This window comes from Aotus nancymaae, unplaced genomic scaffold (assembly GCF_030222135.1).
Source record: "Aotus nancymaae isolate 86718 unplaced genomic scaffold, 86718_ANA_hifiasm-v0.15.2.pri h1tg000064l_0, whole genome shotgun sequence".
In the NCBI taxonomy this organism is placed as follows: domain Eukaryota; kingdom Metazoa; phylum Chordata; class Mammalia; order Primates; family Aotidae; genus Aotus; species Aotus nancymaae.
Genome location: NW_026988478.1, coordinates 9,426,064 through 9,448,283, shown reverse-complemented (window position 1 = coordinate 9,448,283; position 22,220 = coordinate 9,426,064). Strand labels below are relative to the sequence as shown.

The 22,220-nt window shown below is 42.8% G+C and overlaps 1 protein-coding gene across 1 annotated transcript in view; it reads right to left on the bottom strand.

Moving 5' to 3' along the window:
- TNFAIP8 (TNF alpha induced protein 8) overlaps positions 1-11,150 on the bottom strand; it is a 119,809-nt gene extending 108,659 nt beyond the window's left edge. Inside the window, exon 1 of the mRNA XM_012448579.3 lies at positions 11,092-11,150. Coding sequence (XP_012304002.1) covers position 11,092 — 1 coding nt within the window. The 5' untranslated portion in view covers positions 11,093-11,150. The remainder of the gene's footprint in view (positions 1-11,091) is intronic.
- Positions 11,151-22,220: the final 11,070 nt, after the last annotated feature.

The following is a 22,220-nucleotide window of genomic DNA, read 5'->3' as shown; positions in this document are numbered from 1 at the left end:
ATTTATATTTTACAACAAAAGTGTAAAAAAAAGTGTTAAGAAAATCTAGGCATATCAGCACAGTAGCCAACTGATGGAAAAAACTACAAGGTGTCCCTCAGTGCTAGGTGGAAAAATGTAGGGACCCAGCAATAAATCAGCCAGGAACCAGCATCTTATGAACTCTGTTTCAATGAACTTTCACTTTGAAGGTAAATAACTGAATCTACATTGTTTAATTAAAATTTGTCTTATAACACTTTAAATTATTTTTAAAAGCTTATAAGAAATGACATGCTCCAAAATACCTCAAGAGCAATCTCAATTCAAAATGACTTCTTAGAGTTGGGTGTGGTGGCATGCACCTGTAGTCCCAGCTACACAAAACATTGAGGTGGGAGAATTGCTTGAGGCCAAGAGTTTGAGGTTGTAGTGTACTAGGATTGCGCATGTGAATAGCCACTGCACTCCAGCCTGGGCAACAGAGCAAGACTCCATCTCTAAAAAAACACATATAACAAACAAATTAAATTATATAACAAAATGACCTCATATCTACCAGAATTGCAACGAGCAGTTGGGCATTGGGTTCTCACAAACAAGATGACACATCTTACGCTCCATAAGATGTGGCATGATCAGCTCTGCACACCTAAAAACAACAAAATGTGAAGAATGAAACATGGAGACAAACTTTGTAGCAAAACCAGACTGGTTGGAGAAAGAGGTAACAGCCTTTGAGAGTTCACAGAAAAGGAGGGTGTGTGTGGCAGTATTACTGAAGGGTAACACCCTGTAGCACAAGTATGGGAGGGTAGCTGAGCTCCCAGTGTATAAATCCCAGCGTGGCCAGGCACTCACAGAATGTTATTTAACCTCCTTAAGCCTCCATTCCTTATCTGTAAACAAGGATAAACAGCAGTATCTTTCTCACAGATCCCTTCCGAAGATGAAATTAAACAATGTCTATAAAGCACTCGCACAGTGCCTGCTGGCCCACCCTAAGTACTCAGTTAGGTGTTTGCCATGATTACTGGGATGGCAAACATTTCCAGAAACATATGGCACTCTCTATATGATGGACACTTTTCTGGCTGGAATGCAGGATGCTTTCTCTAAAGTAAGTAGGGCTATTTTATAAACCTATGATCGTTAATGTTAAAAAGTCACTGCTTCAAGATATTTCCAATCAGTTTTAAAATGAACAAGAATAAGAAAAAGTCACTGCTAGTAGTAATTAAGTATACGTGATTTTCAACACCTTCCATATCATTATTTGGTTTTCTCCTCCCAACTACCATCATGGGTGGTTACTTTTAACTCCAATGAAACCTGGGATTATTAATATTGGGAATACGGATGGCTATACCTGGCCTCTAGGGAATGGGAGCCCGGGGTTAGTACAGATGCTTCTTGTCCACCCTGTAACCATCCCCCTTCCCTTCTCCTATTGGCACAGCCAACCTCCCACAATAGAGGTTCTCCCTCAATGCCCACTACTCACTTTCACAGCTTCCTTTGAGGCTGCGACTCAGTTCTGGCCAATGAGGCCTAAGGAGACATCAGGAAAGATTCTACTCCGGGATGAAAAGGGATAGACACTATAAAAGAACGAATTTATTGCTGCCCTCTGTGTCCACCCTTTACAAACACACACACACACACCTACACACACACACACACACACACACACACAGTCTTCCTGTCTTAAAAAGAGGTTGGCAGGAACCTGTGATACCTCTTGCTGAGAAAGCTATTTTCTGTCCACAAAGTGGTAAGTCTACAGATAAAAATGTAACATGCTAAGGATGAGAAGGCGGAAGAATAGATAGAACCTGGTCCCCTAATAACCCTGTTTAACCATGGGTCCAATCCTGGATCTACTCAACCCAACTGCCCTTCATATAAGATAATTTAATGTCTTTACTATTCAAATCACTGTTCATTGGCATTCGCTTAACTGCAGCCTAAAGCATCCTGATTGTTATTACCTGAATTGTGTCCCTCCTGCTATGGTTTGAAGGTATATTTCCCCTCAAAATTCATATGTTGAAACCTAAACCCCAAGGTGGTGGTATTAAGAGGTGGGGCTTTTAGGGAAGTGATTAAGTCATAAGGGCTCCACCCTTATGAGTGGATTAGCGCTCTTACAAAAGAGGTTGAAAGGAGTACCCCAGTGCCTTTTACCCCTCCACCTCCCATCTCGTCTACCACATAAGGACACAGCAAGAAAGCACCATCTTGGAAGCCTAGAGCTGCCCTCACCAGACACTGAGTCTGTTCGTGCCTTGATCTTGAATTCCCGGCCTCCAGAACTGTGGAAAATAAATTTGTCTTTTACAAATTACCCAGTCTCAGATATTTTATTACAGCAGTACAAACAGACTAAGAAACACCAAAAAGTTCATATGCTGAAGCCCTAACTGCCAATATCTTAGAAAGTGTCTGCATTTGGAAACAGAATCTTTAAAGAGGTGATTCAGTTAAAATTAGTCTTAGGGCGGGCCCCAATCCAATTTGATTGGTGTCCTTATAAGAGGAGAGCTGGACACACAGACGCCAGATGTGCACACACAACAAGCTGAAAGGATCTGTGGTCAGCAGATCTGAGCTATAATAAACATCAAAAATTTTTATTCCCAGGCTAAAGGACAAAAAAAAAAAAATCCCTGATGGAAATTTGGGTCTACACTAAAAACTCAAAAGCCCCATACATAGTAAATGGATATTTTTCTCCTGTTTTAATTTATTTAAAAGATCATTGTTTAAGGAAAAAAATAACTATAATTTGTGGGGATTATACATATATATAGAAATAAACCATATGACAATCACAGCACAAACGGTGTGGTCTCCCCAGTGGTCCCCCTTATCTACGGTCTCGCTGTCCACAGTGGCAGTGTGAGCATAGACCACGCAGTCTGAAAATAGGTGAGTGCAGTATACAAGATATTTTGAGAGAAAGTGAAGAAAGATCACATTTACATAACTGTTATTAAAATATACTGTTATAATTGTTCTGTTTTATTATTTGGTTTTATGGTTAATCTCTTACTGTGACTAATTTATAAATTAAGCTTTATCATAGGTACATATGTATAGGAAAAAATACAGCTTATATAGGGTTCAGTACTACGTGCAGTTTCAGGCATAGACTAGAGGTCTTGAAATGATCCCCCCTGTGTAAAGAGGGACAACTAATATTCTTTATAAAGACAATTGTTATAGACTGAAATGTATCCCCCAAATTCATATTCTGAAACCCTAATCTCCAGTATGGCTGTACTTGGAGACAGCCTTTAATAAAGAATTAATTGAGGTTAAATAAGATCATAATCGTGGGACCCTAATCCAATATGACTGGTACCCTATGAAGAGGGAGAGACCCCAGGGATATGCACAAACAGAGAAATGTTCTTGTGAGAATACTGCAGAAATGTGTCCAGCTGAAAGGCAAGGAGGGAGACCTCAGGGAAACCAAACCTGTTGATATCTTGATCTTGAACTTCCAGTCTCCAGAACTGTGAGAATATAAATTTCTGTTGTTTAAGCCACCAGTCTGTGGTATTTTGTTACGGCAGCCCTTGCAAACAAATACACTTATATAGTACACTATAATCACTAAAGGCAATCATTAAAAAATAGAACTTACAGGCCAGGTGCAGTGGCTCATACCTGTAATCCCAGCACTTTAGGAGGCCAAGGCAGGCAGATCACTTGAGGTCAGGAATTCGAGACCAGCCTGGCCAACATGGTGAAATGCTGTCTCTACTCAAAATACAAAAACTAGCCAGGCATGGTGGTGTGTGCCTGTAATCCCAGCTACTTGGGAGGCTGAGTAAGAGAACTGCTTGAACCCGAGAGATAGAGGTTGCAGTGAGCCAAGTTCACACCACTGCACTCCAGCCTGGGTGACAGAATGAGATTTCATCTCAAAAAAAAAAAAAAAAAAAAAAGACAAAAAGACAACGGAACTTACAAAAGACTGATTAAAGGGTAAAGTTCAGTGTGGATATGCTTACAGGGCTGGTTACTCCTCTGCCCTTGCCACCTGTCTCCACAAGTCACTGCCCAGCTTCCTCTATCTGCTTCATTTCCCTAATGGTGAGGCTGGAAGGCCCCAGTGTGCTGAACTCCAGGGCGGCAAACCTGGGGGATGGCTGACTACAGAGGAAGGAAGAGGCCAGACCTGAATTAGTCAATTTCATACCTGTTAGTCTCCGATCAAATATTTAAATCTAGAAGGGAAAAAAAAAGCTGTGGTTCTACTATAATTAGTATCAACAGTAGCAGACCTTTATTATTAATAATTTCCATGGCCCCTATTAGAAAAATAAATTAAAAACTGACCAAAATTCAAAAATAGGGAAGTCTCAAGTACTGGCAAAACCCAAAATGCAAAAGAAGAGGGAGGAAGTTACAGAAGGTGAATTTTTAAAAAATGGTCTGTTTTTCATTTTCTACCATTGCAAAACGAGAGGGACACATTGCAAAACTGAGAACAGAATAGATTCCTGGAGGTGCCAAGACCTCAGGACAGGGAACAGGCCTGGGGTAGGGGAAACGGTCCACTTGGCAACTCCTAGTCCTGAGTTGGACCTCAGCTCTTCCAGACATGTGCCGCTGTTGAAATAAGGATGCCCATCCCAGATCAGTAATCTATAAACCACCTGAGGTGTCCTTAAGTCAGCCAACATACTGGATTTATGATGTCAGCATTGTCGGTGACTCAAAGTCTAGATTTTCAACTAATGAACACTGGGCAGACTCTCCAATGTCTCTGCTTCATGGCCTTCAATTCCTGGATCTATCTGTGGGACACCACTAATTGTTTTGGTTGTTATTTTTTGTTCTTGACCTGGTTTCTTGTCAATATTTTTCCACCCAGTGAAGATCTATTATAAAAACCACTTTGTTATTTCTTAAGATGGGTACACAGGTGTTCATTTTAAATGTATGTGTTCATTTTCATTTTCTTTAAACTTTAAAGCCACTCTGTACTTTTAAGAAATTTGCTCTTTCCATTTCAAAATAATTTTTTTTAAATCCCTACAGCTATCTGCTGCCTGAATAAGCTTCTTTCTAGAACAAGACAGGAAAATTAGTCGCATGAGTCTCCGAGGCTAGGCGTTCTCAATTTGCATCAAGTTTCACTGGTGATTCTACCTTACAGTCAGGTTCAGAGCTATAGTCCCAGATGAACCCTAAAATACAGCACATTGGACAAGTTCAAAGTTTCATTTGGTGTATCATCTTTGTGGCTGCCCAGATAATGACGTTCTCAAACTACTCCACCTGAGTAGAGCTTCCCTGCCGGGGAGGAGATAAGCACCACAGGTACACAGGGCAGGGAATCCTTGCTTCTTCAGGAGGCTCCCTATTTACACAAGGTCTCTTACCCCTGCAAGTAATAGCCCTGTTCCTTCAGGCACTATCAGTCTTCCAGGCCATAAAAAGCAAAGGAGCAAAGTGGCTAAGTGTGTGCAAACAGAGGTAATCACCGGATGTTGGGAAGGCCTGAACTGAGCTCACTCACCTCTTCCAGGTATACTTCATGAGTCACTAGCAGCCTAATTCTGCATCAAGGCAAAAGGAATTCCATCACTAAGTGAGGACAGCTCTGCGCTTCAAGCACAGTGAAACAGTACTTAACCAAGCACCTGCCATTTCCCAGAAAACAATTTCAGCCCTTTAAAGAGAGAAGGAAAAATAAAAGAGTAGTTTCCTGACGACAGAATGATGGAATGAGGTACTGGACTTACTTCCCAAAGGTTTACGTGACCAAAGTTTGTTCTGTAATTTGCAATCTGTTGCCAACACTGTGCATGCATTTTTTTTTCTCAGAAGACCATGGCATTTCTTTTTGTGTCCGCATGTGTGTGAGGGTCTGAACACAGTCAGATGAGAGCTCAGGACAGGAAACGATGAGTGTAGTTAGGCCTACACAGCACACATCACAATCTCTGTCTCCCCTATTTTTGTAAAAACAAAACAAAACAAAAACCTCACTTTTTAAAACAAATGATAAGAGTAATAAGTAAGAGTTGGGAATGGGGAAGGCTCGAGCTAAATTAATTTGGTTTGAAGGAGTAAGAGCCAGGCTTAGAGAGGGTATTGGCTCAGTGGGCTGTTGCTTACTTTTTGGCTCCTTTAAAATATCCAAGAGTGCTGAGTACTGTGTTCCCAGAAGACCTCGCCCCAGTGCCTAATTCTGAAGATGCGGTCCTTGCCCTGGGCCTCCGGAACTCACGCAACTTCCCCTGAAGACAGGCCAGCCCGATTCCCTTTGCAACACCAAGGGCAGCTGTCCGTCTTAGATAATCTGGTTTCACTCACTACTTGTTTTAAACATGGGGGTTGTGAAAGGCCAACCCACTGCTCACAATGTAACTGTAATAGGTCTTTTGAAAGCTTCCTTCATGCAGAGAAGCTTAATGGGTACCATGGCTCTCCGTTCTCAGGCACATAAAACTCAAATGCCCTGCTCTGGCTCACTTGTCTTTGGCAGCAGCAGCAGCATTTCCCTTATATAATCACGTGACCCTGTAGCTGGCAATCACTGAAGCTGTGCTACATTCACCCCATTCTCTGGGCTCCTCTGGCATCATTAAAGGAAAAAAGAATTCATGCTAAAATCACATATGACACAAGTTACTACTCTCCCTCTCTACTCCACAATGGCCCGGTACTAACACTTATGGGAATGAGACCTATTTGGCCAATCTAACCAAGTCCTTCACTTAATAGGTGCCTTCTGCACATTGACACAGGAGAGGAACATCTGGTTTAATCCGCACGACAATCCTATAATATAAATACTATCCCAGTTTTCAGTCCAGTGAAGAAACAGGCTCAGAGAGTGAAGAAGATTGTCCAAAGCCACATGGCCAGCAGGGGATGAGACACGAGCTGCTGATTCCAGCAAAGTCATGGGGACCAACCATTTCTTGACTAAAATCATCTTTATTCCCCTTTATTCCCAGTGTTTAAGGAAACTACAAGTGGAATTTTGAACTTAATTGCATTCTCTGTTATTAAAGAAACTAACCCAGAGGTGTTCACAAGTTAGTCTGGAGTCTCATTCCTGTGACCACCTCCCCACCACCCTTGTTTTTTGTTTTTAGTAGAACAGATCTGTATACCTAGCCCCCCGTCACCTTGACAAAAACATCACCATGTTGGTTTTTAATCTCCCTTGTCCTATACGGAAAAGGCTACTTTGGTTCTGTACCATAAAGACTTGCTTCCAGAGAAACAGCAACTGCTTTCTAAAAGGATGGGCTGGGTATTGTTTGATTATTGCTGAGCCTGTGATATTTTTTAACAATTCTCAGGTAATTTACATCGGATGTAAAACTAAATCTTATGGAATCAGGTTTATTTCAGTAATATCACTGGTTATTTGAAACAGATGTTGGAAGAAATGTGCTTCTTTGAGTTTCTTATTGTTGAGAAAGACAAATATTTTGAATATGATTCTACTGTCCTGACTAAAGAAGTACCTTTACTTTCCTTGGTGAAACACAAGAGAATTCCAAACCCACTTTTGCCACTGGCAACTTACCTTCAGGGACTCCTTCTTACCAGCAGACAACTTTGTGCAAGTTACCTGCCTTCTCAGATCCCAGGCTTTCATGTAAACCTGAGAAGGATGTGCTGTACCAGACACATAGCAGGAGCTCAATAAGTGCCTGTTGTGTAAATGAATGGTGCTCACCTCTTCAAGCTGGACAAAGGAGGTGGACACCTCCAAAGTTGAGTAACAGCAACCATGTGGTGTAAGGCCATGGGCCAAGTGGTTTCCAAGATGTCTGTTGGTTCTGCCATTCTAGAATTATCTACCCTCCATTTGTAGTTCATTTCCTCCTCTTCAGGCCAAAATGTAGACTAAAAATGAACTGACCTCATTTACATTTTGCAACATGGTTCTCTGATTTTTTTTTTTAACTTTCTACAAATCATTCATTTTCAGCTACTGGGCAGCACAACTGAAGTAAAAGCCTAGAAACTGCAATTGGCTCAAACTCCAGGGCCACAACCATCAAAACCAGAGACAAGTATGGGAAGAAAATTCTTTGCTACAGGGAAACATAAAAGTTGGGTGTTACGAGGGCTTTTTCAGTGTTTGTTGAGTTCTTACTGTGTGTATTTGGTATTAAATGCAGGATGTGGGCAGTGTGAGAAGGGGTGAGGTGATAAAAGTTAATCTGGCATCATACAATTCCTTCCCTTAACTTCTGTATCAGAGCCAGAGATCCCTGAGAATGCCAAAGCAGGGGAAACTGTTCACTTTGTGATCCAGGTTGGCCCCTGTGCACATCACCATTGCCAAAGTCAATGCCCCTGGCATTGGGATTGTACTAATAGCCCCTATGCCCTTCCCCTCTTTGAGGAAGCAAGTGGCCCTTATTTATCATCACTGTTTTTTCCCCTACCTCCTGGAGGTTATCCCATGTTCACCCCCTTCAACTGCTATCAGGAATAAATGGAGGGGGTGGGGAATGGACCATTCCACATGATATAGAACAAAGCTCGATTCTGAGTATGAATGAAATCCCCAGGAAGGGTGTTACTTCCACATTGGGCTATCTCCTGCAGAAGAGGATTAATCGGATCAATTGGATCAATTAAATATAAGACTTATGCAGTGTCTGGCACTGTGGTAGACTCGGCTTTAAGGATCACCTCTGTGAAGTTCTCCAAGCCATAAGTCACATAGAAATCTGCTCCTCCCCCAACTCGGCATTTCCTAATGAGTGCTGTTTGGATGCAATAATTCCTCCCCACACACCCTTTCCTCCATTTCAACAGAATGAGAATTGCAAAGAACCAGCCTCAAAAAATACTCTGTTCCTGGCCCCGGTAGTGTGTTCACTCCCAGGTTTCTGCTATTCTGTTTAGGATCCCAGGACAGCCTGTCCTTACGACAGCTCAACACCTAAACAAAGACTATGTCTAGCAATATAGTCCGAAATAGAAAATAAAAAGGCAACAGCATGAGATTTCTCAACTCACACAAACTTTTCTTAGTGAGTTTAAACACACTGGAACAAAAGGCACAACAGAGTAAAAGTCTCCCTTAACGAAAATGTTTAAAAGGCCCATTTGTGCAGGATCACTATGCTTTTGGTAGAACCTTCCTATATTCATTGATTTATTAATGATTCTTAAGTCGTCACATAATCTAGATTAATATAATGATTTATAAAGTCTACATATGTCAATCCAAAGAGTGTAACACAACACATCCAATATCTAAGGAATTCATATTTTACAGAGGAGTAGGTAGTAGTCTACTTCCCTAAACTTTATTTACTCAGATTACAAGTAAAAACTCACAAGATGGGCAGAGATTGGGGGAGGCAATTAATGTGTATGGAGGGGAAAAGGCATCAAAAAAATCTATGAAAAAGCAAATTGTGTTACTAGCTAGAATATTAACAATTATTTGTGGGCCCCTGTAGCCCCAGCTACTCAAGAAGCTGAGGCAGGAGGATCACTTGAGCCCAGGAGTTCAAGACCAGTTTGGGCAACGTAGCAAGACCCTGTCTCTATACACAAACAACAATAACTTGCTGACTTAAACTCCTCATGACAGATCTAATTAGAAGGTGGCAATAAATGTGTCCAAGGGTTTAATTAAATGTGATAATGATTTCTTTCCTTAAAGAGATATGGAGTCACACGTTTACATTGCAAAGTATAATGTTTCCTTAGTTAAAACAATGTGGAAACACTTCTGTGTAACACAGGATTCAAACCAGGATAAAAATACTTGCTACGATAAGCAGCACTTAAAGTGATTTATCAACTCTTACTACCTTTCACTTGCCAATGCACAATGGCTTCTTAAAGGTACCCTTTTTGGTTCTTTCCTTTGGCCACACAATTTTGTTATCCTTACCCTCAACGAATAATTTCTACTCAAAATGTGATTCCCCTATCAGCATCTCTTAAATGGATTATTACCAATGAAGTAGAATATTCTACTTTCATAGCAAGAAAGTAGCAAGAATAAACTGAAATGTAGAACTCAGAGACACTATTAAAATTAGATTGGACCCCAGCAACCAGGGAATCACTTTATAGATGAAGAAACCATTTTACAGAGAGACTCAAGTATTAACACTGCTGGTATGATAACAAAGCTTTCAATTAATTTTTTAAGTGTAGAAATACATACTGCTTTGAGAGAGTACTGACCTAACCCCCTTAAAAATAATTTATGTAGGGATGGAATGATCAGTCTTAAGCAATACAAGGATTTTTTTGTTTCAACACTGGGCACTTAACTACTGTTTGATTCCTTCCATGATTCCTCTGGGGACACTGCTCCTTCTACATATAGCTCCTGTGTTTTAGAATATCTGTTGGTTTAGAAATACAGCGTTACTGAAGCAATTAACATATTTAAGGTGCCTAAGCCTGGTGGGTCAGCCTGGTCTTGAACATGCCTATCAGTCGTCTGCAGTCCGAGGAGCCTGAGAGCTCATCAGGTGTCTGCAGCAGGTGCTGAGGGCTCCAGTGCCACATGTGTAGTCATGCACACACACACACACACACACACACACACACACACACACACTTTCTTCTTCAAAGGAAGTCGCCATCGAGTGATCTCAAAGCAGGGCTCTGGTCTCTGCCCATTTTACAATGCAAGGTCGGATTACAATCTCAGGCCAGCAACTCAGTCTGCAATCTGGGGCATCCTGATAACCCGGGCAGCGCTTTCGCCAGCATGTGTGGTTACAGGAGGACGTGACAAATAGCGAGGGAAGGAAAAAGGCGGGGGAAGGAAAAGGGCTCCGAGCAGGAGGTAAAGGTTAAGAGGTCGCCTTGAGTAGGTAAGGGTTCCTAACAGGGGGTCTCGCATCCTCAGTGCAGCACTGGAACTGAGTAAAATTCCGGGGAGTTTCCGAAGCTGTGCGTTCCTGCACACACTCGTACGCACACTCAAATACACAGAATCGTTCAAACGCACCCTCACACCCACTCACACTCGCTTCAGAAACTCTCTGAGCCGGAGGCGCGCCCGGGGAGCAGCCCGCAGCCCAGCGGCGGGAGAGGCGCACGGGGATGTGCGCGGGACGGGCGCGCCCAGGAGCCACTTACTCGGAGAAGTGGCGCTGCGGCGCCGGGACGCTGAGGCGCGAGCTGGGCGGTCTGGCGGCGCCGAGTTCCCTACTGGCCCGGTGGCTGGCGAGCGCTTGCAGACCTTAGCCAAGCGCGGGCTAGAGCGGGCGGGAGAAAAGGAGCCAGGGGCGAGGGGCGGAGCTTGCAGGAGGGGCCAGAGGTGTGGCGGGCAGCCCGGGGAGGAGCCGGGAAGTCGGGGACGGAGCCGGCCGCGGAGGAGGAGCCGAGCGGTTGGGGCGGGGCGGGGCGGAGCTGGGCGGGGCGGGGCGGGAGAGGAGGAGCCAGGGGACAGGACAGCAGGGGTCGGAAGTGGCCCGGCGCTGGAGAACGCGGAGAAGGGCGGAGCGGCGGCCTGGGAGCCAGACTTGGACCTTGAGGCCCAGACCGCTGGACGCTAGAGAACGGGATCCGCTTGGGAGATACGCAAAGAATATACTATCACTTGAGCCCCTCAGTTTCGTCCGTTGTAAAAATGAGACACCAACCTTGTAGTGTGTTGAGATGATTAAATGGGGTCATACATTTGCACCATTGACTATTATGATGATGACTCATGAAAGCCCCTAAATTCCGCTGCTCTTGGGCCGTTCAGCGTCGGCTGGCCTTAAGTCTACCCGACGATAGCTGACGCGCTCCTGATTCCTGGTTTCCATTGGCAGAGAATGCAGGGCTTCCTGCAAAGCGCCCGCTCTCTGCCGCCCCCCGCGGGCTTAGCGGTGACTGACTTTGCCTGTGCAGCCGAAGCCTTGCTCTCAGGGGCCACCAGAGACTGCCAGGATGGAGCAGAATCTGGATCTTCATTCTGTTGAGGAGCCCTGGCCCGGGGTAGCCATTTTCAAGGGCGAGGGACCTTTGTGGGAGTACGACGAATTCATCCACACCATAAACATCCATTAAGCACCTACTACATCGCAGCGGGGCGCAGAGGGCTGGGAATATTGATAATACTAGCAAAACTTAATATGTGCAGGTCACCGTTCTACTCACAACAATCTATGGTATAGATCCTGTCACTACCCCTGTTTTACACAGGGAAAGGGAGACATCGTGAATTAAATAGCCTTCCCAAAGAAAGTTACGTATTTGGGAAATGGCCGAGTCTGGCTTGAAGAGAGGACAGTAAACTCTTGATAGGTGAAACAGACAAAAATCACAACACATTTGGGTGTAATGCAAAAGATAGAAACATACACAAGCTACGGAGGTTTTTACAAGAGGATGTTGTCCTGTGATTACAATTATGGGGAAAGGCGTCAGGGAGATCTTCTTGGAGTAGGTGATGTCTGAGCTGAGTTTGGAAGAAAGAATGGGAGCTTCAAAAGCATCTATAAGTGAGGAAGAATCACAGTAAACTTTTTCACGCCTGAAGAAGGACGGAGGAGAAGTGGAATCGTGGTCAGAATGAAGCTAAAACAAAACAGGACCAAACTCAAGGGCTGTTTTCCTATAGAAGCTAAACGTTAATTTGACCTTTGATTGGTGGGAAGACAGAAGGGTTTTAGGAGCAGAAGATAGGTCAGGTGTGTTTCCAGAAAGTTTAATTTGGAAACATAAAAGATCCCAGAACCAAGAAACTTGCTTAAAAAATGTTGAAATATGTCAGGGTGAGATACTTTAGTAGGCAGAATTACTAGAGTTACAGAAAGAGGTCTTCTTAATCCCTCGAAGCTGTGAACATGTTATCTTACATGGTAAAAGAAATTTTGCAGGTGTTACCTTCTCATTCCGTCAAGAAAAAAATAATAATAAAGAAAGAAAGAAATTTTGCAGGTGTGATTAAGGTTGATGCCATTGCCCGGCGCGGTGGCTTTAATACCAGCACTTTGGGAGGCTAAGGTGGGTGGATCCCGAGGTCGGAGTTCAAGACCAAAAAAAAGTGAAACCTCGTCTCTACTAAAAACACAAAAATTAACTAGGCACAGTGGCAGATGCCTGTAATCCCAGCTACTCGGGAGGCTAAGGCAGAGAATTGCTTGAACCCGGGAGGTGGAGGTTGCAGTGAGCCGAGATCGTGCCACTGCACTCCAGCCTGGCCAACAGAGCGAGACTCTCTCCCCTCCCCCACAAAAAAAAGCTTGATGCCATTGAGGAGATAGGGGATTATCCTGGATTATTTCTGTGAGGCAAATCTAATCACATGAATCCCCTAAAATGGAAGAAGAGTGGGTCAAAGGGATTCATAGTGTGAGAGGAACTCAATCTGAACCATGAACCAAGGACTGTGGATAGCCTACAGGAGCTGGGAAAGGACCTTAGCTGACAGCCAACAAAAAAATTGACTTTCTGTATCTGGTCTAAATTTGCATTTCTTCCACAGTCCTACAAGAGCAGAAACTGAATTCTGCCAATAACCCAAATAAGCAAGGAAATGGATCCTCTCTTAGTCTTCAGAAAGTAATTAAACTCTACTGACACCTTTTATACTGGTGACACTGATACTGATTTGTGGCCTACAGAACTGTAAAGTAATACATTTGTGAAGTAATACATTTTAAACCCCTAAATTTGTGATCATTTGCTATGGCAATCGTAGAAAACTAATACAGATGCCGAGGGCCTAAACTATTTAGATGGAAAGGAGGATATGCATTCAAGACTTACAAAAGCCTGGAGATTGAGGGGATGGGGGGAGTGAAGGAAGGTGAGTCACGCAGGTGGATTTAAAGGGCTTTGGGATTGGCAGGGTCAATCGTTGGTGGTGTCATTCAGCAGAAAGGACAAAGATAGGTATTTCCTTCTTCCTCTTTTTTTTTTTTTTTTGTTTTTTGAGACGAAGTCTCATTCTGGCACCCAGGCTGGAGTGTAGCAGTACAACCTCCGCCTCCTGGGTTCAAGCGATTCTCCTGCCTCAGTCTCCCGAATAGCTGGGACTACAGGCACATACTACCATGCCGGGCTAATTTTTTGTATTTTTAGTAGAGACAGGGTTTCACCGTGTTAACCAGGAAGGTCTTGATCTCCTGACCTCGTGATCCGCCCGCCTCAACCTCCCAAAGTGCTGGGATTACAGACATGAGCTACCTCACCCAGCCAAAGATACATACTTTCTAAATACCTCTGGAGGCTGCAGTAATGTAACTACACTAGGATTAAAAGGGTTTGTACACTCCCAACCTCTCCCATTCCCAAATAATCAGAAATTATCTCTGAATGCCCATGGATAGTGATATTTGTAACCACCAATTGAGAGTTCTAATATTGGAACTGCCCTGTGTAAGCTGGATGACTCTGGACAAAGCACAAAACCTTACTGAGGCTTAGCTTCTGTGTGAGACAGAAGGAGAAGCTCCATCTGCATGATTGCTGTGAGATTCACCCAGGATGTCATGGTGTTTGAAACCTCAACCCCAGTAACTTTCACCATTGCTTGATTCAGTCTCCCTTGTACCCGGCTGTACCCTGTAGGAGCACCCTCAGATCCACCTCTACCTTTATGATCTTTATCTCTGACTTTCTACACCCCAACTACAACCTCCCACCTTTGATCCTCACACTCTTCTTTTATCTGATCTAGATTTGCATTTCTTCCCTCAGCCCCTTTTCCAATCCAGCCTAACTCTGAGAGTCAACACATCAGTCACTCCCTTGCTAGTCCTCTCTGTTCTTTGTCCCATCGTCCTTTCCCTGTATCCACCTGGCAAATCTTTCTGGCCAGCTACATTTTTCATATGGACTACTTAACAACTAAAAAAGTGTAAAACTTGGTACCAGTACAGATTTATGACCTCTAATCTCCGCTAAGCCGTTCTGTAGCCTGCATAGCCTCCTGCATCATGGATGAGAAGCAGAAGGGGTTTAATCTTTACCATGTCCTCAAGACATTTTTCCCACTCTCTTGATATATGTTTTTGCTTCCTAGTTTATTGGAAATTTAGAGATCATCAATAGAGAATTTTCTTGACATCATGCCCCAGCCACCCAAAATGCTATCTGTATCCACATTCATCTTGATTTCCTTTCTTCATGTCTCAATGGGTCAAAGCAAACTCATTCACCAGTTCTCTGGGTCCTCCATGATCACTTTCTTCTATCTATAGAGGTCATATTCCATTAACTATTCATTCCCTTTTATCCTCAACTTTTCATTTCTATGCTTCGCATGCAAAACATAAAAATGCTAAAATATTAAAAATAATATAAAATTTAAAATTCTACATGGAGGTCCTACTCTCTCTTCGTATGACCTACTTGCTAGGATTATCTAAACTTGAGAGACCACAGACTCTGATGGTAGAAACAATGCCGAGTGACCACTGTCTCAGTGTTTACTTTGGGGAAGAATGGAGAGTGGGGTACTCATGAAATCTTAGGCAACTTGCTCATTGTCATTGCTACCTATCAACGGGCTCACCACCCAATGTGTTTAGAAAACAATTCTATGGCACTGGCTTTGAGGAAAAGAAAAAAAAAAAAGCTTTATTGCAAGTTGACTGGCAAGGTGATAGGACCCAATGCTCAAATCTGTCTCCCCAGGCTGAGGTCTGGGGACAGGGCTTATAGGCAGAGGATAACTGTGAGAGAGAGAGAACAATGCGAGGAGGCATGATCTGATTGGGTCATGCAAAGAGGTGATGCTGGGTCCTTGGCTCCTAAGTCCATACTGTGGCAAAACAGAGTACCCCTCTCTTCTTAATTCCATCCCCATTCCTCAATCTGAATACTAAGATTTCACTGTGGTTGGCTTCGGGGTCATGAATTAGGAACGCTTGGTTCATCTGGGCATGATCAGGTTACATGAGTTGCAACTCTGGGGTCCTTTGCACTGAAAATCAACTCATCATTTTGTTACTGATGAAATTGAATAGGGTTTATTTCTTCCTCCACCTTATTTCATAGTGTGATGATGTTTAGAAATTAGCAAGAAAACTAACTTTGCTGTCTTACTTGGGCCAATAGATACTTAGGTCATTTCCCTTTTTTTTTTTTTTTTTTTGAGATGGAGTTTAGCTCTGTTGCTGGGCTGTAGTGCAATGGCTTGATCTCGGTTCACTGCAACTTCCACCTCTTGGGTTCAAGCGATTCTCCTGCCTCAACCTCCCGAGCATTTGGGACTGTAGGCACGCGCCACCACGTTTTTAGTAGAGATGGGGTTTCACCATGTTGGCCAGGATGGTCTTGATCTCTTGACCTCGTGATCAGCCTGCCTCGGCCTCCCAAAGTGCTGGGATTGCAGGCGTGAGCCACCGCGCCAGGCCAGCGTCATTTCCTTTTCAAGCTAGTTCTTACATGTTTCCAATTTGGGGCCAATAAAACACATTGGAATCTAGAAGCTCCTAATAACTAGTCTATTACTCAACGGCTAAATGTGTTCTAAAATAACTGTAGCTACATCTAAATTGATGAATTCTCTCAGACCCAAAAACCCCCAAACTCCGTAAGTCACATGAAGTAGAGTTAGCTGTTACTGTAACTGCATGCCAGAAATACCTCTGCGCTTGCCTTCTATTTTTGCTTCTGCCCAGCTGAAGGTAAGGGAACTAACTCTAGAGAAATTTGTGAAGTCTTAAAAAATCTTCTGTCCCAGTTTTCTTGTGTACTCTTCTCTTTTGCTCCAAGCCCCTGCTCTGGTTACTCAATGAAAGCATCTTCTTTTTGAGTGTAAGGAAATAATTGTGGCACTGTGATACACACAATAAAAATGTATGCACAGATACTCTGGGAGGAGAGAAGAAGTAACGGAAAATGGGGAAGATTTCACAAAGGAGGTTCCATCCAGTTGACTCAAAAGGATGAACTGGAGTTTGCCAAGCAGAGAGAAGGATACTACAGCCAAAAGGAAGAGTAAAGGGAAAGACAGGTTTAACATTTTCCAGCAAGCTGCAAGGTACTGAAGCAAAGATGTGCAGCCTAAATACAGCCCACAGAAGTGCTTACATAGCCTTTGTGCTTTAAATATACGTTTGTGGGAATGTGCCAATCAACATGCCTGATTCAAAGCATGGCTATAACTTCACCATTCTTCCAAATTATTCTTTAATTGTCCAATATTTCAACTCTATCTTTCGAGTCCTATTTATGGAGGATTATCATAAAATCTTATCTTGTCCTCAAAGTAACCAGATGAGTGAGATAGTATAGTTTTTTTTGTCTCTCTTAAATAATAGAAACTCATGGATAGAATAAGAATCAAGATTTTAAGATAGTAGTCTTTTCCCATTGCTTTAATGGACCTCAATCACCACTCATGGCTATTACATATCACTAGCAGCAGTACCTCCATTTTAGAGTATTTTTCACTGTTTAGGCAGAATTATTTACCTCTTATGATAATGTAGGCACGAAAACACATCTCTTCCTAAGAAAGCTTGCTAGAACTATATAGGCTGTTTCAAAATGCAACATTTTCTACAACTGTCCCCAATTGGGTGAGCCACACTCCCCATGATACCAAGTTCTTTGTGTGTCTCATTGGCCACCTCTTAAGACATTCTTAGAAATTATAGTGCTGTCTCTAGCCAGAATCCTTATTTTTCTCTAAGTGCACCATTGGTTTCTCTGCATGGGTTCTTCCCCACATGAACTATTTTCTCCTTTTGGACCATCTCAAATCTCATGTGAATCTATCTCAAATACCACAGTGACCAGTTTTGTTTTGTCTTGTTCTTGAAAACACAATTCTACTTTTCCAACTCCTTTTAAGACATTTTAAAGTAAATAAATATAGCTTAAATTCCTGGCTCTATTGATAGAATTCCCTTGTGTAGCTCCACTTACAAAATGCTAGTCCAAGTTGGGAATGCTGTACTCGATTTTTTTTTATTGTTTCTCTTCTCCTGATTGTAGATGTACTTAATTTTAAGCAAGACAGGTTCTCATCTTAGTCCTATATTGCTCCAAGAACAGCACCCTCACCTAGCAGAGTTTGACTTCCATGTTGTTCTCCTTTAATAGCCTTACTTCTCATTGTAAGTACCAATCTTCAGGGTAGAGTTGATATACTACTTACTATTGAGGGAATGTATTCCCTTCCCAGGTTCACAAGGGGGTGTAGTTTCAAAGTCAAGAACTTCCCAGTGACATGCCCCACCTGCCTTCTTCCATGTTTCCATCTGGGAGCTTAAAGGTCTTTGTTTAACTTTCATGCGGGGGAAGAAATCAAAAGTCAATCACTCCAGCCGAAGTTTAAAGGAACTCCTTTCATAGGACAGAAAATCTGAATGGGGCAGGAATTACTCCGAGATTAAAAGTCCCCTTCCCCCACATCTGGGTGGACTCCATTTCTGGATCCCCTTCTGTGACCTTGTGGGAGCTGCTCTCTATTTCTTTCTCCTTTTCCTCTCTCTGCCTAAATAAATCACTTTCTGCAAAACTCTTTGGGGTCCGATATTTACTTAAATGAGCCACTGTGCCCAGAGGGGTCCTCCCTCCCATTCTTAGGGCAGTGAGGGACCAAGGGCCTGGAAGAACACATCCTGTCTGGGAGCTGAGCCTCCCCCATGTCCCGGAACTGGTCTCACTATCATGTGTGAGTTCTCACTCTTCATAGCAATGGCCTCATGGACTTTAAAAATTTATTCAACATTGTTGTGGATTAAAAATGATCACAGCATAAAGATACAGCCAATATTTTAGTTGTTAGTTCCTTTGTTAAGATCTCAGAAGGATTTAAGGGTGTGCCATGTAGACCTTTTCTGTGAAAAGTCAAGATTTCTAAGAATCTGAAGGTGACACACCACAGCAATCTCACAGGTGGCCCAAGGTAGGGAATAGGCTGTCTCAGAAGAAGAAAAATATGAGTGTGGCTTTTGTCTAGTAGAGTGGTTTATAATTCAAAATATAAGAAATCCACAGAGTTTTTAAAATAATTTTACTAGACTGAACTGTAAAAGATGGGAACTGTATAAAATTTAAAGAAGCCTTTGAACCTTGAAACTTCTATGACCAGAAATCAGGCTGAGAAGACTGATCAGTTGCAAACGTGGTCCACTTTTATGGAAAACGAAGAATGACTGGGAGTGGGTGTGGGGTGATGGGAAGCTTAGAGGGAAGAGCCAAGATCTGTGGAGAGTAACTTCCAGGGAAAAGGGTTATTCAAGGAACTGGCAACACGTGCCTATCTAAATTTTAGAATCTCTATGGACTAGGGACTGCTGTGTAATTCTAATGTTTCCTCTTTTTTGAATGGGAGCTAGCTATTCTATCTTTGTTTCACCACTGTATGCTTGGTGTGTAGGAGGCACACAATTTGTCTCTTTAGTTCACAATTCTTCAGAATGAGAGGTATCATACTTTTAAACCTCATTTAAGAAGCCTAATAGAGGCCGGGCACAGCCTGTAATCCCAGCACTTTGGGAGGCTGAGGCGGGTGAATTACTTGAGGACAGGAGTTCGACACCAGCCTGTCCAAAGTGGTGAAACCCCATCTCTACTAAAACACAAAAATTAGCCAGGCATGGTGGCAGGCACCTGTAATTGCAGCTACTCAGGAGGCTGAGGTAGATAGGAGAATCGCTTGAACCTAGGAGGTGGAGGTTGCAGTGAGCCAAGACTGTGCCACTGCACTCCAGACTGAGCAATGAGACTCTGTCTCAAAAAAAAAAAAAGCCTAATAGATTCTTGGACCTGATTTAAATAATGCGAATCCTGAGGCTTCACATAGTAAGATGAAACTACTAGAGTTTTATATGGAGGAAATTTCTTTTATATGTGAGAGAAACATAAATAATTTATGGACAGAGGGTGGACAGTGGCACATTTTGAGTGCACACTAGTTCTTTGACAGTTTTCCCCATCAGAGCTGGAGCGTATGGCCTCCTCTCTTAAATCTGGATCGGCTCTGTGAATTTTTTACCAACAAAATATGACAGAAATAACATTGTGCAAGTTTCTAGCTTCAACCTTAGGAGACTGTTAGCTTCAACTATCTCTTGGGACATTTATTCTTGGAGCCCTAAGCCATCATGCAAGCAGTCTGGACCCTGTTGAAGAGACAATATGGAAAGGCCTTGAAACTACATGGAGAGAGAGAGAGGCTGCCTGAGCCCAGACTTCTGGTCATGCCCCCTAAGGTGTGTTAGTAAACCTGTCTTTGGCACTCCAGACTAGCTATGCTGCCAGCTGTATATTACTGGGCGACCCCACTTATGCCACATGAAGCAGCAGAATTACCCAGCTGAGTCCTCTGAATTCCTGACTCACAAAGCCATGGAACATTACATTATCAAATGATTGCTATTTTGCAACACTAAATTAGAGAGTAGTTGGTTACCCAGCATACAAAGTTTAACATTTAATTAACATTACATTTGATGATCAAATTGTTGTGAATCTGACCATTGGAAGTGCTTTCGGTTTGTTCTGGTACAACTGAAAACTACATGATCGCTACGACAGACCAGGTGGCTTAAACAACAGAAATTTATTTTCTCACAGTCCTGAAGGCTGGAAGTCCAAGATCAAGGTAGGACATCTGGTTTCTCTATAGGCCTCTCTTCTTGGCTTGCAGATGACCACCCTCTTGCTGTATCCTCACATGGTCTTTGGTTTGTACATGCACATATCACATCTCTCTCTCTCTCTCTCTTTACTCTCTGTTCTTATAGGGACATCAGTTATATTGAATTAGGGCCCCACTTTTATGATCTCATTTAACCTTAATTACCTCTTTAAAGGCCTATCTCCAAATATAGTCACAGTGGGGCTTAGGGATTCAATATATGAATTTTGTTGGGGACACAGTTCAAGCCATAACATAACACAATTCAAGCCATAACACAATTCAATCATCTTTGTAAAGGATACTAAAAATAACACCCTGTGTATTATGATCGTCATACTGTTTACTTCTACAAATGCATATAAAAAACTGTAAAAATAGTTATTTTTTGCTTTAAACAATTATATATATGTATATACATAATTTTTTTTTTTAAGACAGAGTCTTGCTCTGTCACCCAGGCTGGTCTGCGGTGGCGCAATCTCAGCTCACTGCAACCTCTGCCTCCTAGGATCCAGTGATTCTCCTGCCTCAGCCTCCCAAGTAGCTGGAACTACAGGCACATACCACCATGCCCAGCTAATTTTTGATACAGATGGGTTTTCACCATGTTGGTCAGGCTGGTCTCAAACTCCTGACCTAGGGTGCTCTGCCTGCCTTGGCCTCCCAAAGTGCTGGGTTTACAGGTGTGAGCCACTGTGCCCAGCCATCTTTTGAAAAAATTAAAACAGAATAAAAGTTTTTAAAATATATATTCACTTATTTAGTATATTTGGGACTCTTAACTTTTTTTTTTTTTCTTTGAGACTGAGTCTCACTCTGCTGCCCAGGATGGAGTGAAGTGGCCAATCTCCGCTCACTGCAACCTCCACCTCCCGGGTTCAAGCAATTCTGCCTCAGCCTCCTGAGTAGCTGGTGGGACTCTTAATTTTTAATGTAGGTCGAAGTTTCCATCAGGTATTCCTTTTGGCCTTTAGACTGACGAAATTCCTTTTATAATTTTCTTTTAAAAAAATATTTTTGACTCCTTAAAAAAGGAACTCTTGGCCAGGCGCGGTGGCTCATGTCTGTAATCCCAGCTTTTTGGGAGGCCGAGGCGGAGGGATCACAAGGTCAGGAATTCGAAGCCAGCCTGGCCGATATGGTAAAAACCCATCTCTACTAAAAATACAAAAATTAACCAGGTGTTGTGGCGTGTGCCTGTAGTCCCAGCTACCCAGGAGACTGAGGCAGAAGAAAAGCTTGAACCCAGGAGGCAGAGGCTGCAGTGAGCTGAGATCACGTCGCTGCACTCCAGCCTGGGTGACAGAGCGAGACTCTGTCTCAAAAAAAAGAAAAGGAACTTTTTTTTTTTTTAACATTTCCTTTTAAACTTTTATTTTATGTTCAGGGTACCTGTGTAGGTTTGTTACAGAGGCAAACTTGTGTCACAGGGGTTTGTTGTACAGATTATTTCATCACCCAGGTACTGAGCCCAGGACCCAACAGTTGTTTTTCCTGCTCCTGTCCTTTTTTCCGCCCTCTATCCTCAGGTATGCCTAGTGTCCATTGTTTCCCTCTTTGTGTCCATCTTTCTCACCATTTAGTTACCACTTATAGGTGAGAACATGCAGTATTTGGTTTTCTGTTCCTGCATTAGTTTGCTAAGGATAATAGCCTTCTCCTCCACTCA